This window comes from Prosopis cineraria, unplaced genomic scaffold, assembly GCF_029017545.1.
Source record: "Prosopis cineraria cultivar Desert tree isolate PC_DT_omini unplaced genomic scaffold, ASM2901754v1 PC3, whole genome shotgun sequence".
NCBI classification, from domain to species: domain Eukaryota; kingdom Viridiplantae; phylum Streptophyta; class Magnoliopsida; order Fabales; family Fabaceae; genus Prosopis; species Prosopis cineraria.
In genome coordinates this window covers 8,092,747-8,108,141 of record NW_026555334.1, presented here as the reverse complement: position 1 = coordinate 8,108,141, position 15,395 = coordinate 8,092,747, and the positions used below count along the sequence as shown (strand labels likewise).

General features: G+C 30.7%; 1 protein-coding gene across 1 annotated transcript; it reads left to right on the top strand.

Moving 5' to 3' along the window:
- LOC129307272 (probable leucine-rich repeat receptor-like protein kinase At1g35710) lies at positions 1–6,763 on the top strand. Its single transcript, XM_054948195.1, is given in 10 exon segments — positions 1–382; positions 2,313–2,384; positions 2,643–2,717; positions 3,490–3,726; positions 3,895–3,966; positions 4,212–4,283; positions 4,424–4,660; positions 4,879–6,036; positions 6,149–6,266; positions 6,268–6,763. Coding segments are annotated over 10 exon segments (2,655 nt in total). The 5' UTR covers positions 1–12; the 3' UTR covers positions 6,512–6,763.
- The last annotated feature ends 8,632 nt before the right edge of the window (positions 6,764–15,395 follow it).

The window sequence follows — 15,395 nt, the reverse complement described above, 5'->3', positions numbered from 1 at the left end:
AAATAAGTAAAGATGGGTGTGGTGGTGGCATTACTATTATGCTACACTTCTATTACTAGTGCATCTACTACCTTGATGAAAGCAGAGGAGAAACATGCTTTGCTTCAAACCAACTGGTGGAATCTTAGTATTACTCCCTACAAATTCTCTGACCCTTGTGATTGGCCAGAGATATATTGCAATGAGTTTGGAAGCGTTGTTGAGATGTATTCACCCCAAATCACTTCACAGCACCCTCGACTAGTAGATCTCAACTTGACAGCATTTTCTTATTTAGAAGAACTTAAGCTTTCAGGAATGGGTTTGACAGGCATGATACCAGTTCAAATTGGAGCTCTTCAACATCTCAGTTATTTGGACTTGTCTCATAATAACCTTATTGGTAAGTTATTTCCTACAGTCCTACTCTTCCCAGACTTATCTCATAATAACCTTACTGGTGACAGGTACTGTACCAATTCAAATTGGAGCTTTTTAGAATGGGTTTGCAAAATTCAAAAAATGTAAGAAATAGTAGTATAATAATTAACACAATAAGAGATTGATATCCATATGTGGGTAGATGTATATATCACTCATTTGCTATAAACTCATAATTATTATTCATCACTACAGAAGTTTGACTTCAGCCAATTATATACATTTATACATTTCTCTCCTCACATAAATTCTAAATTTAATTATTATTAACTGGTTTTCCTGTTCCAGGATCTGTTGTTCTTTTATCTTCGTAAACTTCAACACGTTTGACTGAATTTAACTTTAATAGTCAAAAGCTTTCATTATTTTCAAAACGGACAAGACTAATTCTATTGTAAGTCATTTCCTTATCTTAAGGGCAAATGTTTGATTATAATGTCATTGTTACTTCACTGAAGTTTCCGGATAGCATGCCGTGACATTTTAAATCTGTATATTTAAGAAAGACTTTAGTGAGTGATTTAGACAATTTTATTGTTTCTAATTATTTATGTGAATTTGAAAAGCCAATGAAAATATGAAAAAAATAATCATCTTCTTAACCTTATTATCTTTGCAACTTGTGCATATGATCCCATCTCCCATGTCAAAAATGAGAATGACTATTATATAAAAGTCAATCTTCCTCGTTTATCTAGTGGCAAAGATAGGTCACAGAGGGGCTTAGCTTGTTTTGGCATTTTATGGGGTATTATGTATGGCCGTGATGACTTGCGAATAAATTATATTATTACTACCCCACTTTCACGTTATTAAAATTGTAAGAAAGCTAATTATAGAAATAAAATTAGAAAAATCAATAAATATTCTGATTAGATGTTTTACAAATAAAAATATTTTTTATTTTCAGAGGTTATTTTTGCATCCTCCGTCTCAAATATTTTATTATTTCAAAATATAAGACAATTTAATAAAAAATAAAGTTTATTAATGATAATTTTTCAATATTACATTTTAAGAAGTTGGAGAATTGAAATGATTGTAGTGTAATGATTAAATGTATAGATTTAAGTTAACAAAAAAAAAATATAGATTTAAAGTTATATTTAAATGAAGGGTATTTTTAAAATTTTTTATTTTTATTTTAAAAAATAAGTTTATAAAGTATTATTATTAAACTTTATCGATATGTATAATCTTGTTTTAAATTATCTTAATTCATGGGCTAGCTTTTTTTTTTTTTGAAAAAAAAAATCCAAGTCCAGTTGTTGCTCGCTTTGACATATACTTTACAAGATTCTAAATTCAAATTGAACGCCCCAGTGTCCCATATGAATTCAATCTTCCTGGATCTATATAGAGACACCACCGTTGCTTCACTCATTTGGGGATCACCAAGTGTTAAGAAAATAATGAAGTAAAGATAGGAGCGATAGTGGCACTACTGTTATGCTCTGCTGCTATTACTGGTGCTTCTCTTGTCATGGTAGTAGTGGAGAAGTGTGCTCTGCGTTAGACCAACTGGTGGCATATCACCGACATTTCAAACCCTTGTGAGTGGGATAGTTCGGAAGCGTTCTTGAGATATGGAACCAATAATGATTTTTACTCCACACCACGAAACCCTTTGCCAGCATATCTCAACCTGACTTCATCTCCCCATCTAGAATATCAGTTGCTTTCTGGAATTGGTTTGATGGGGTATCATTTCAATTCAAATAGAAACTCTTTAAAATCTTATTCGTTTGGATTTTTTTTATAATAACCTTACTGATAAGTTATTTACTATTCTTACAAAACTCATTGAATTAAAAAAGGTAGTATTGGCCTAGAAGCAACATAAAACCAATTAAACTTTTTGATACAAAGACCAATTAAACTTTATATGACAGGTATTATTCCAATTCAAATAGGAGCTCTTCAAAATCTCTGGCATTTGGATTTGTTTCATAACAATTTTACTGGTGAGTTATTTACTACTCTTATAAAACGCATTAAATTAGAAAGATTGTATTCGTCTAGAAACAAGTTAGAGTTTGAAACTTGATATAATGTAGTTTGATGGGCACTATTCCATCTCAAATAAAAGCTCTTCAAAATCTTATTTATTTAGATTTGTCTCATAATAGTTTTATAGGTGAATTATGCAGTAGCCTCATTTAATTTGTATTTGATCATGAATAATTTGTAACATTTCCAACTAAAAACAATGGGTTTGGCAGGTACTATTCCAATTCAGTTGGAAGCTTATCTTCAACGTGTTAATTATCTCAACTTGTCTAACAACAATATTACATGTGAGTTACTTTCCATCCTTATTAAACTATAAAATTAAATAAAAAAAAGAATATATTGAATATATTTTTTAAAAGATTAAAATAGTTAACATATTTTTAGTTAAAAAAACTTATAAAATCAATCAAAGTTTTTTTTGTTCTATTTTATAATGTGTAATTCTTCTCACTCTTACTTCTTATTTCAAAATTTGAGTTTCATAAAAAAAAAACTCCTTTTAGACCATAATATAAACCATTGTTAACTAATTTTTGTTTTTTTAAAAAATTAGTTAAAATCTTGATTTTTTAAAAATTTTCACATTTTTTTTCAATTATGCCTTTAAGTGTAATAAACATAAAATTTGACTCATTCAAAACATTCTTATTAATTACTTAATAAAGTAACGCCATAATTGAAAAAAAAAGATAACACCTACACAATGCCTTATATCTTGGACCAAGGAAGATTTATAGAAAATACCTTATATTTTGATTAGGAGGAGTAGTCATTTTCAAACTTGATGATATGAATAAATCAAATATAAAAATAAATAACAGACTGCCCAATAAAATAACCATGAGAAAACATCAACAATCTTTTGTTTGTAATGGGAGAAACTCCTGCAGCGAAAGTTTCAAAGTGATCATATGGTACGCTTTTGTAATTTAAATACTATAATAATGGCCAACTTTCGAATATCTAAAAGACTATATACTCATTTAATAATCACTTCCACTAACTATTATAATGTGATGGCATTAATTATTTTCTTCACCAATGCTGATGCTAAAGGGGAGACAGCAGGGAATCAAAAGCGTGCACTGCTTCAGAGCAAGTGGTGGAATATTAGCGATAGTGGATCCAACTACCACTATTGTGAATGGGACGGCATATCCTGTGACAACTTTGAAAATGTTGTCAAAATTAAACAACCAAGAATCCATTTAGAGCGGCCTCGGCTGACAGATCTCAACTTCACTGCATTTCAAGAACTAGAATATTTGATTCTTCGTGGAATGGGGCTAACAGGTACAATCAACACCTCTGATAGAATCACGTTTCAACTATCTGAATTTTTCTTACAACCACCATACTGTATGTTGCCTTTATTCTTGCAACTCTTTAAAATAAGGTTATCCTTACATAGACACATAGATCTTTTAATGTGAACTTTACCTAATAAAATAGACTTGACAGGTATTGTTCCATCTCAAATAGGAGCTCTTCAAAATCTCATCTATTTGGACTTGTCTCATAACAACCTTACTGGTGAGTTACCTAGCTCTCTCACTAATTTGATTTGTATTTGATTTGCAACTCAAAGTAATTGATCGGTTTCACAAGTAGCTTTCCAACTCAGATAAATAGGTACTATTCAAAAATCTCACTCAAATTGATTTGTCTTATCACAACTTCACCAGTGACTTACCTTTCAGTTTTACTAACCTCGCTTAATTTGTATTTGGTCATCAATATAGCCTAGAATGTTTACAACTTAAATCAATGGGTTGCAGGTAACATTTCAACTCAGATAACAGCTCTTCAACATCTTCGCTATCTAAACTTGTCTGATAACAATATTAGAAGTGAGTTACTTTCTATCGTGACCAAACTATAAATTAAAGGGAAAAGATATATTGAAGACATGTTTTAAAGGATTAAAATATTTTGCATATTTTTAGCATGTGATGTCATATTATTTTGTTCTCCAATGCTAATGCTACAGTGGAGACGGTAGAGAATCAGAAGCGTGCACTACTTCATAGCAAATGGTGGAACATTAGTGATAGTGGCTCCAACGACCATTATTGTGACTGGGATGGCATATTTTGCGATGTCTTTGGAAGAGTTACTGAAATTAACCAACCAAGAATCCGTTCACGCCAACCCCGGCTAACAGACCTCAACTTCATTGCATTTCAAGAACTAGAATATTTGAATCTTCATGGAATGGGGTTAACAGGTACTTCTCCATCTCAAATTTGAGCTATTCCTTATCTCATGCTTTTGAACTTGTATGTCTTACAATAATCTCACTTACCATCCCCCTCCAACCTTACATAGAATTGCCCAGTTTGAATAGAAACAATCTAGTTGGAGCCATTCCTTCGGCCTTGGATTTTATGTCAAATCTCAAGTCTCAAAATCTTATATTTATGCACACATTTATTCACTATGCAGGTTATATCCCTTCTTCAATTTTCAATCTGACAAACCTAGAAGAGTTTGATGTTTCTCAAAATCAAATAATTGGTGGCATACCAACAGAGTTTGGAAATTTCCATTCTCTTACTCGTCTTAATCTCTCCCGCAATAAGCTAACTGGAAAGGTTCCTTACCTTAAGAACCGTTTCTATTTTCACGTTGATTTGAGTCACAACAAAATTAATGGAGAATTACCATCAGAAATATGCACTTTCCCATCAAATTGTAGCATTGATTTGAGCTACAATAATATCACTGGTATTATACCAAGAGAACTTGGTATGTATGCATGCATCAACTTATCATATAATATTTTGAGTGGATATGTTCCAAGAGAAGTCTATAGCTCTTTTCCTCCAGATGTTTTCATTGGCAATAAAGGAATACTTGGTTTAGAAAAGATCCGTGATTCTTCCAAAGGTCTGAAGATCATTATTCCTTTGTCAATATTTATTTCCATCATATTATTTGTGGGTTTGGTCTTGATTGTATCATTAAAAAAGAATAGGAAATCCAAGATTGAGTCGAGTGAAACAAAAAAAGGAGATTTGTTTTCAATATGGAATTTTGATGGTAAAATTGCATATGAAGATATCATTAAAGCAACAAAGGACTTTGACATTAGATATTGCATTGGAACTGGTGCCTATGGAAGTGTTTATAGGACAAAACTTCCAAGTGGCAAAATTGTAGCTGTGAAAAAACTTCATGGAAGAGAATATGAAAACCCAACTTTTTCAAAGAGTTTTCACAATGAAGTGAAAATGCTAACTGAAATTCGACATCGCAGTATTGTAAAGCTTCATGGCTTTTGTTTGCATAATCAATGCATGTTTCTTATCTATGAATACATGGAAAGAGGAAGCCTTTTGTATGTTTTGAACCATGATGATGAAGCTAAAGAGTTGGATTGGAGCAAGAGAGTGAATGCCATAAGGAGGATAGCAAATGCCTTGTTCTACATGCATCATGATTGTGCTCCCCCAATTATCCATCGAGACATAACAAGTAGTAATATACTGTTGAACTCAAAGATGGAGGCTTTTATATCTGACTTTGGCACAGCAAGAATCATTGATCCAAATTCATCAAACCAAACTCTTTTAGTTGGTACTTATGGTTATGTTGCTCCAGGTTAGTTTTTCTTATTCTACTACTTCTCTTATTATGTTGTGTTTTATTTCCAAAATTACTTACCTTGGGAAGGAATATAATACATATTTTCTTTAATTTTAATCCATTGCAGAGCTTGCATACACCTTAGTCGTGTCTGAAAAATGTGATGTGTATAGTTTTGGAGTGGTGACATTGGAAACAATCATTGGTAAACATCCTGGAGATTTAATATCATCTATGTCAAAGGCCTGAAAGCATTTTGTTAAAAGATGTAGTGGACACACGTCTCCCACTACCATCAAGACAAGATGCAAGAGATGTGATTCTTTTGGTCACAATAGCAATAGCATGCTTGAATCCATCTCCCAAATCTCGACCAACAATGCAGCAAGTGACTCAAAGGCTATTATTGTCCAAGTTGGAATCATTAGCTATTCCTTTCAATGATATCTCAATTCAGCATCTAGTGAATCAAGATATACAAATAATCTAGTCTTGTGAAATGCTAGGGCATTTGGCTCTCTATTTGCTTGGTACCTTTGATTAAACTTTTAAGGACTAGCCTCAAAGTCTAGAATTGAAGTATGCCTTATGTTTAATTTCTTGTAGCTGATATTTCTCTATAAACCAAAACCTCAACCCTTTTGAGGTTTCGCCAAACCACCCCTCGTGTACATGTCCACATTCCCCCCCAACCCCCCAAAAAACTTATGTGTAGTGTTTTGTGTGTATATTTGGTGATAGGAAATTGAGATTACAAAGCATATATGGTAATTAAAGAAAAATTATATATATATATATATATATATAAAAGAAAACATAAATATTTCAATATATTCATATGTAATTTTAAAGTTTTGCATATCAATTTTTCATGGCATAAAATAATCAATTATCATGCTTGGGATAAAATTTTATTCAATTTTCTTCACAATATAAATTTTCATTAAATAAGTAAAAAAATTCACATTCCCCCTTATCATGATGGGAACGTACGTCTTTATAATTTTTATAGTTGAAAAAGTTATAAAAAATATTTACTAATTTTTTTCTCAAATATCGTTTTATGCTTAGTAATTAGGTCAAGTTAAATTTTGTTACTACCAAATACACAAAAATATATTTTGAGGGCCTAAAATATATAACTACTTTATTTTTCTAAGGAAAAAAAATAAAAAACTCCCTCGATCCCTTCTCCCTCATCATCGCCATTGTGCATATGGGGGTCAACTTTAATTAAATTAATTGAAATTAATTATTATAAAATTGAGTATTTTCTTGCATATGAATTTACTTTTATTATTTAAATTTTGTTAAAAAATGAGTACAAATATAAGAATCTTAGTTACAAATCATTGTAAATGACCTGAGACTTGCATGTGTTATTTCCAACTTAAAAATTTGCAATTCATTTTTCACCAAAATTTTTGAGATCTAAAAGATTGATCTTTTGGGACCTAAGTGTCCTCTCCCTCACTTTTTTTTTTCCTTATAAAAATATCTAGTATGCAAAATTTGGATCCCTGCACCTGCAATAAGTTTTGCATGTGGTGCTTTAGTGCAATTATAAAGGTAAAAGAGCAAATTGGTTCAGAAAATATAGGTCGAGTAACGTATCCTAAATTTATTTCTTGCGAGAAATTCTTTAATGAACCAAATGCATCATATCATCTATAGTCCATTCAATAAAACATGACATTCAAATGATATTAAATATAAATTAATTTTGACATTAATGATAGTAGAGAGAAAAGATAAGAAATTAAATAGGTGTTCTATTATAAAAATAAATTTATTAAAAATAATAACATACAAGATTATGTTAAATAAGCATGACATTCAGATGATATTAAATATAAATTAATTTTGACATTAATGATAGTAGAGAGAAAAGACAAGAAATTAAATAGGTATTCTATTATAAAAATAAATTTATTAAAAATAATGACATACAAGATCATATTTGATTGAATTGGGGGAATTTTATTGGATGGATCATGAATGATGTGAAATACTCAGTCCATATGAGAGTTTCTCTTATTTTTGGTAAAAATAATGTTCCCCTCTATTTTTAAAAATAGTACAATATGTTGAATCTTAATTTTGATGATTACAAAATAAAGAAGTGTTTATTTTACAAAGATTTTAATTAAAGAAATTAAGAGTATATGCTTAATCTTTGACTCCCTATTCTTTTATGTTATTTTACTAGTGTTCTAAGTTTCTTTGTGTAACAACCCAAGTATTTAAGTAAAATCAAATATATAAGTTTGCGTCTTAATAGTAATTCTACTAATCGTTGGAATATTTATGACCAGAAGGGCTGTTAGTGTGGTCGAAGATGGTAAAAATCTTAGGCATTAGGTCTCATGTTCGAATCTGATGAAGGCAAGGGAACTTCATTTTCTTGATTTTTGTTTATGAAATTACTGAATTGCCCTTCTTCAATCTGATAAAAATTTGCACCCTCTTCTTTGATTTTTCTAGAGATCTGAGAGAAAGGAGAGAAGCTTTGACCTAGCCATTCTTCGATCCTTCTGTTGCACCTTCACTTTTGTCCCCTTTGTGGCCAACCATCGCCGACGTGGGTGCTACTGCTCTGTCAGTAACTGATCAGTTAGCTCGTGGCTTCAGTTTTTCGTTTCCTTTCCTTGTTCCAAATTGGTCAGGTTTCTTCCTCTTTGTTGTTGGTGAGGGTGTATAGACGAACTAAGATTTCTTCTTTCCCCTTGCTTGTTTTGTTAATATTGGTCTGCTCATCTTTCTTTCATTCATGGTGATCATCCCTTTTTTCTTCACTATTCAAGCACATCATTGTCTACTTCTTTTTGTATTTGGGCGTCGTGAGTCATTTAAGGTGGAAGCCTTGATCTTTTCTCCTATTATGTGAAGAATCTATGCTGTGGAAGTAGATTAGTGGCAGTGAGATGTTCATTTTGTTGGCCATCATTTTTCCCCTACACCCATTGTCTTCTTTTCTCCTTGTGTATGCCAATGTTAATGGAGGTAAAGAAGTCTTGAGCCACTTATTTCTCATAGTTTCTATGCGTGAATCATTGAATGGATGATTGAAGTTTTTTTTTTAAAAATTGTCTCCTTGGTTGTTGCTGTTGCTTGTACTATTATAAGAAGGAGATGACACAAATTTGAGCTGGAAATTTATTTTAAAGCTTGGTAATAATATACATATGGGTTATAACTTTGGAGTTAAATAAATTTTATTTGGATTGGTTGATGTTGAAAAATTTATTAGGGTGAAATTGGGAGAGAATAACTTAGATATAAAACTTAAATATTGGTGCCTATGAGTTGTTTGTTGAAATGCTTGTTAGAAAAATTGAACTTGATTTTTAAATTTCATTCATCCTTGTGAGTGATATATTCAAGTTGAGTACTATTGCTCTATGAATTTAAGTTGAAGATTGCAAAAGAAATTTGAGAATGAAATTAGTATCAAACTATTTGAATTATTGGGAAATTGATGGTATTATGATGGAGTATTGAGCTATGGTTTCTGAGGGACTTTTATGCGCAAATTTTTGCTCTTAAAAATTTCAAATTTACTTTAGTTAAATTTTGGTGGAAGTAATGTTGGGAGGAAAATAATTGAAATTATAGAAAGTTTATTTAAAAAGATCTTAATTTAATTCATAGGGTATTTGGAGGAGGGGAATTTAGCTGTCATTAAAAGGTGAATTCTTGAATTCTAAACATTTCAGGTAAGCAAATAACATCTCATTTAATTATTCATTAATAGTCTTTTACTAAAATATTTTATTTTTATGAATTTTTTTAGTTTTGGAAATTATGAAATAATTATGAAGGATGATTAAATTATATTATGTACATTTATTTTTCCTCAAGAAATGTATTTCTAATATTGATGAAAGTATTTTTGTTTATTGAACTTCAGAATTTCTTGGCTACACAATTAATGCAAGATTGCTGATTAGCTCTTAAGTATTAATTTTGCTAGTTTTGATATTTGAAACAATTTATGTGAGTTTGATATTGAGAATAAAAATTTTATTTTAGAAATAATTATTTCTTTCGCATGTTTGAAACATAATTTTTAAGAGGATTTTATACAGAATACTGGTTGCTATAGGCATTTCTGTTAGCCCTCAGCGCCTTGGTTAAGGACTAACTAGTTTGAATTTTGTGAGCCTTATTCTCATGTTTGTTGTTTGTTGGTATTGTACCTGCATTTGATTTCATGGTTTCATCGTGTTCGGTTAGCATTATCCTCGTGAACTACGTGTCTATGTTTGTTTCATAGCTCAAGCTACGTTTGGTTGCTTACCCTCATGTACTGTGTGTCTACGTTTATTTTTGTGGCATAAACCGCCTTTGGTTATTTACCTTTGTGGACTGTGTGTCCATGTTTGTTACCTGTTTTGTTAAGTCTTCAAAAATTTGAATTTTGATTAACTCACTTATTCAAAATTTCAATGGTTTCAATTAACAAGTATACTATTTTGATTTGTGTATAAGTAATATGTTTTCTTTAACCAGGATAAAATAAAGTGTTTTCAATTTATTATCAGTTTATAGCTATGATTATGATTTATAGATTTATGAAGTTATTTATGTTGAATTTTCATAATTTCAATTATCTTACATGATTATTTGAGTTTATTATTTTAATTCTCATAAATTCTATCTTGGGGATGCTATTCACTAAAAAATTTATTTTGGTCTTAGATTCATTAGCTGATGCTGATCTTACCACCGACCTCTAAAGGGCAATACAATTATACTTGGTGAAAATTTTGTTTGGTATTTTTATCTTTTGATGTAAATACTTTAAGACTCATGTATTTTAATTTAGAAGAAAGATTAGTTACTCCACATAGATTGTTGTTAGGACTTTATTTTGATTTATATACTTTTTGTTGGCTTGAAGGAGCTAAACTCTTGATTGATACTTTATTCTATAAATTTTTTGTGCTACACAATTTTCAGGAGACCCTATTTATAGGGGAGGTTTTGTCAAAATTTTTACAAAAACGTTGAAACTTTGTTATGACAATTAGTATTAAAAATTGTTAGAATTTTCATATAATCTGATTTATTTATTTATTTATTTTAAAAATGGAATTAATTTTTATTTTGAGGCTTACGGGTATAGATGAGGTGGTTCCCACTCGTACCGGTCACCCTCTACTTTTGGGGCGTGACACTTTGTTTCATTAAGGGATAGATATTTGATTGATATCTAATTGTCTAATTAAATCTATCTTGGGTTTTGGGAGTTTGTAGCTAGAATTTAAAATTCCATTCAATTTGTGTCAATGCTAAGGCTTATGTTGAAATTCTAAGTTACTTATATCAGTACAATGTTGTTATACTAGCATAGTCATTCTATATCCAAATAAGTCTCTCCTTTGTTCATTCCCTTATATTGGTACAACTTGTGTCACACCTTGATACTAAGGGTTTGATCAGCATAGAATATGAGATTAACTCTAATCCTATAAGCCTTAATTAACCTAAGATTTAGCTAAAATATCAATAAATAATTCAAATATAATTAATAAGTTTGTAAAGTCTTAAATATTTTATAAAAAATTTGGCAGAGTCTCACTTGTAATTTAAACCTCGTGAAATTTTTACATTAGTGTAACTTGTCGGCCAATCTAGCAAAGGAAACTAACTCCACACTAGCAAATTACTTACCAATAAAATAAAATTAGGACTTAACTAAGGTAAACATGGAGCAATAAATTATACATAATACCATTGATATTTACATCAAAAATAACCAAAATGTACTTCCACTGTTTAAAAAGTGATACTTGCCTTCAATGATCAGCAAGAAAGTAGGGTCAGCTATAATATTTGAGATCAAAATTTTTTTTTGATGAGTAGTATTCCAATTGAAATTATAAGCAAAAATAAAGAACAATAACAGATAATAAGATTAGATAAAGAAAATCAATAAGATTTCTATAATTAACTAACAAATTTGCTCAATGATAAATTGTTGAATCAATTACTAAAACTGTAACAAATAAATTTATTAAAAGCCACATTAGTCTTAAAGTGTATATATATAAAGGAAATAAATCCAAACATTATTTCCTTTAAAGAACCGAAAGAAAACAATAAATTTTGAAATTTGGTCTAGGAGAGCTTTATCAAAACAATAACAAGAACAACTCAAGGCAATGAAAAAGAGCGTAGGTATGAAATTTACAAAACAAGCGCAAACATGAAGCTTACAAAAATAAATATGAGTATAATACTCACAAATAGCCATCTCTCTATTATGTGTAAATTGACCTTCACATGAGGCTAACACTTTTTACAAATACCCTGCTAGCTAGGTATACTATTGCTTGTCTAGAGCTAATGGAATCGTCATTAGCATCTAGCATTCTAACTCAGTTCCCCCTAATAGAAAATGGGCGTGCACGGACTACTGCATACATTTTTTCCTTGAAATTTTTTTATTCAACTATAAATTTTTCATTCCATTTTCTTCATGCACGAATCTCTATTTTCACATTTCCCATAGTAGTTATAAGATTAACTAATAGAATTGTTTTGAATGAAATGAGTAATCTATCACATATCACCTTTAAAAAGCAAAGGAATTTATAAAAAAAAATTAATAATGATTTAATTGGAAAGCTACATCACTCACCTATTGAGTTTTCCAAAATCTTTATAGCCTGATTTTCTAAAATTCCAACTTATATCTCAATGTTACCATTAATTTCTAATAAATAAATCACAATTATAAAATCACACATTTGTCTATTCTGAATGTAAATAAATAAACATTTAACAACCTAGCTTCCAACACTAACAACATTCTATTTACCCCATTAAGTACTCATCATAATCTTCAATATTACTCACCAAGAATTTTCAAGCATTTAGTGGCATTCAAATTAATTCCAAAGAACATCACAGCCAACAAGTTCATTATCAAATTAATAACTTAATAATAACCCTGCATGTAACTCCTTGGTTTAGACCAATAAGGTTACAATTACTAATCCTTCCCAATCTTTCCAAAACATCAATTTGATTAACAATTTTGACAAATACATGGGATTTCAATTTTAACATTTAAAATACTCTCATACGCTTTTAATAGTCTCAAATCACAGTTTTAAAATGTTGCGAAAGCATGGAAATCAATAAAAAAAACAAAGCATTTGCATAAAACTTGAAACATCAAAACAGTGTTAAAAAAATGGCACATAGGCCGTGGCCAAGCACTCCCATGTCGCGGCATGCACATCTCTTTATCATGTGCCGTGGTGCATTGCATGAGTTATGATAGTATTTTTTTTGCTATTAAATGACAGCATAGGGAGCAAACTTCTGACATGTCCTAAATTTTCATTTGATGTCCGATTGAGATGATTTTGGTGTTTATTGAGAGCTTTCTCCTAACTTTAGTTAACGGCACAAGTTTCACAACCAAACTCTTTTTCAATCAAAAGTTGGACACCTAAATCTATTTTCACTCCTTTTTCACAATTATACATAATTGGGGTGTCCAAACTCATGCACAAGTGCCAAAAAGCTTTCACTAATTATTTGACACACTCAATGGACCCTTAAGACTCGTGTAACATACCAAAACCATACCAATACACTTATAACATATTTTTACTACTCAACCTCTAATTTCACAAAAACATATGGGGGAGGAAAAATTGCACACAATCATCAAAATCATTCCAAAATATCTCAAAATACTCTTTATACTACTTGCATATTTTGGTCCTATATAAGGTTTACAACCAAAACTCACCAACTCAGGGCACAAAATACACAAAATTTCCATAATGTTAATGCAAGTAGCACAAAACAATCATATGAATCCCAGTTGGCAATTTAATAACATAACTACACATAAATGAAACAATTAGGCATATAAATAGGATTTACCCTCAAATCCTAAGCCTCAGCACGTTTTCCCCAATCTAGATCCAATGAGCTAGGCCTTGAAAATTTTGAAGAATGAAGGATAAGTACAACCACTCAGCAACCAAGGTCCACTTAGTCTATACAGTTGCATATCAATTTAAAACAGATGCAATTGGTAATAAACATGCATATATAGCACATATGGCAAATCTAGCTAAGGTCACAATAATAACAACTATGTGACTTGGCATAAAACACATATCATCATGTATATATCAATTATGTACAACATGGGGTAACAAAACTAATAACCATGTGCCTTTAACACATGCTGGACCACAATAATAACAAACTATGTGGTTGGAGCTAAATGTATGATCAATACCAATTTTATACCCTCCTGTTACCTTCGATATGAAATTGGTGGCTATTAGTGGCTACATCCATAACTCAGACTAACTCAACCTTCCACTTGTGAGGATCTATCAGGCTAGGGTTAATTTACTCACTCGCGTATCATAGTTTCCCCAATTACTAACAACTATAAGGTGTCGTGCCCCTAATCTAGCCTCCTCATGAATTGATGGAGATTAATTAGGTTCAAGTCTCTCTTAGAATAAGTGGGACAGTTCCAAATTAACTATGGGATAATGGCTACTCCTAATTCCAACGATAAGCTACCAGTGCCACGCAGATTTACCAATCTACTCCTCTCTCTAGGTGAACTCTCACCAATGATCATGCTATGCACATCTTGACATTAACGTAAATTTAACACAATGATGCACATCTTGACACTTAATACCATTTTAACACAATTTTATGGACATAGTCTCATTCACATATTTATCACATATCATGCATCAAATATCACATTTTCCTCAATCTCACAATTACATACCATCAATAATAATCATTAATCTCAAATATGCAACATGTATGAGGTTTTCCATTTCTAAAACTATTTCACAAACTCATCACATTGCCAAAATTGCATCAATAGTTTTTATATATTAAACAAGCTTAAAATCATAAATTTTAATAAATAAATAATTAACATACAACTATACAAATTTCATTTCCTTCGATTACCTTAAACCTTTGGGAGGCTAAAGGTTTACCTCTCATAATACCAACTTCTAAAGCTCTCAAATTAGCTTGAATGGTGATAAATGGGTTACTCTACTATCATATCACAAGGATAACATCATTACTCCACTTTTGATAATTTTTACTATTATAACTCCACATTCTCCATTTTTACCAAAATCATAATTTCACTATCCATTATACCCAATGGATTTTTTAAGTTCCACAGACTTACATTGTCATTAATAAGTCATTAACCCACCATCATTGACCATCAACACTCCCAACAACCTCAATAAATGCCAATTTTTGCATATTAATGGCTTCCAACCACCAACCACTCACAAAATCATTAATGTAAGTTTTAAATATCCTAGACTACTTTCATTATATCCATT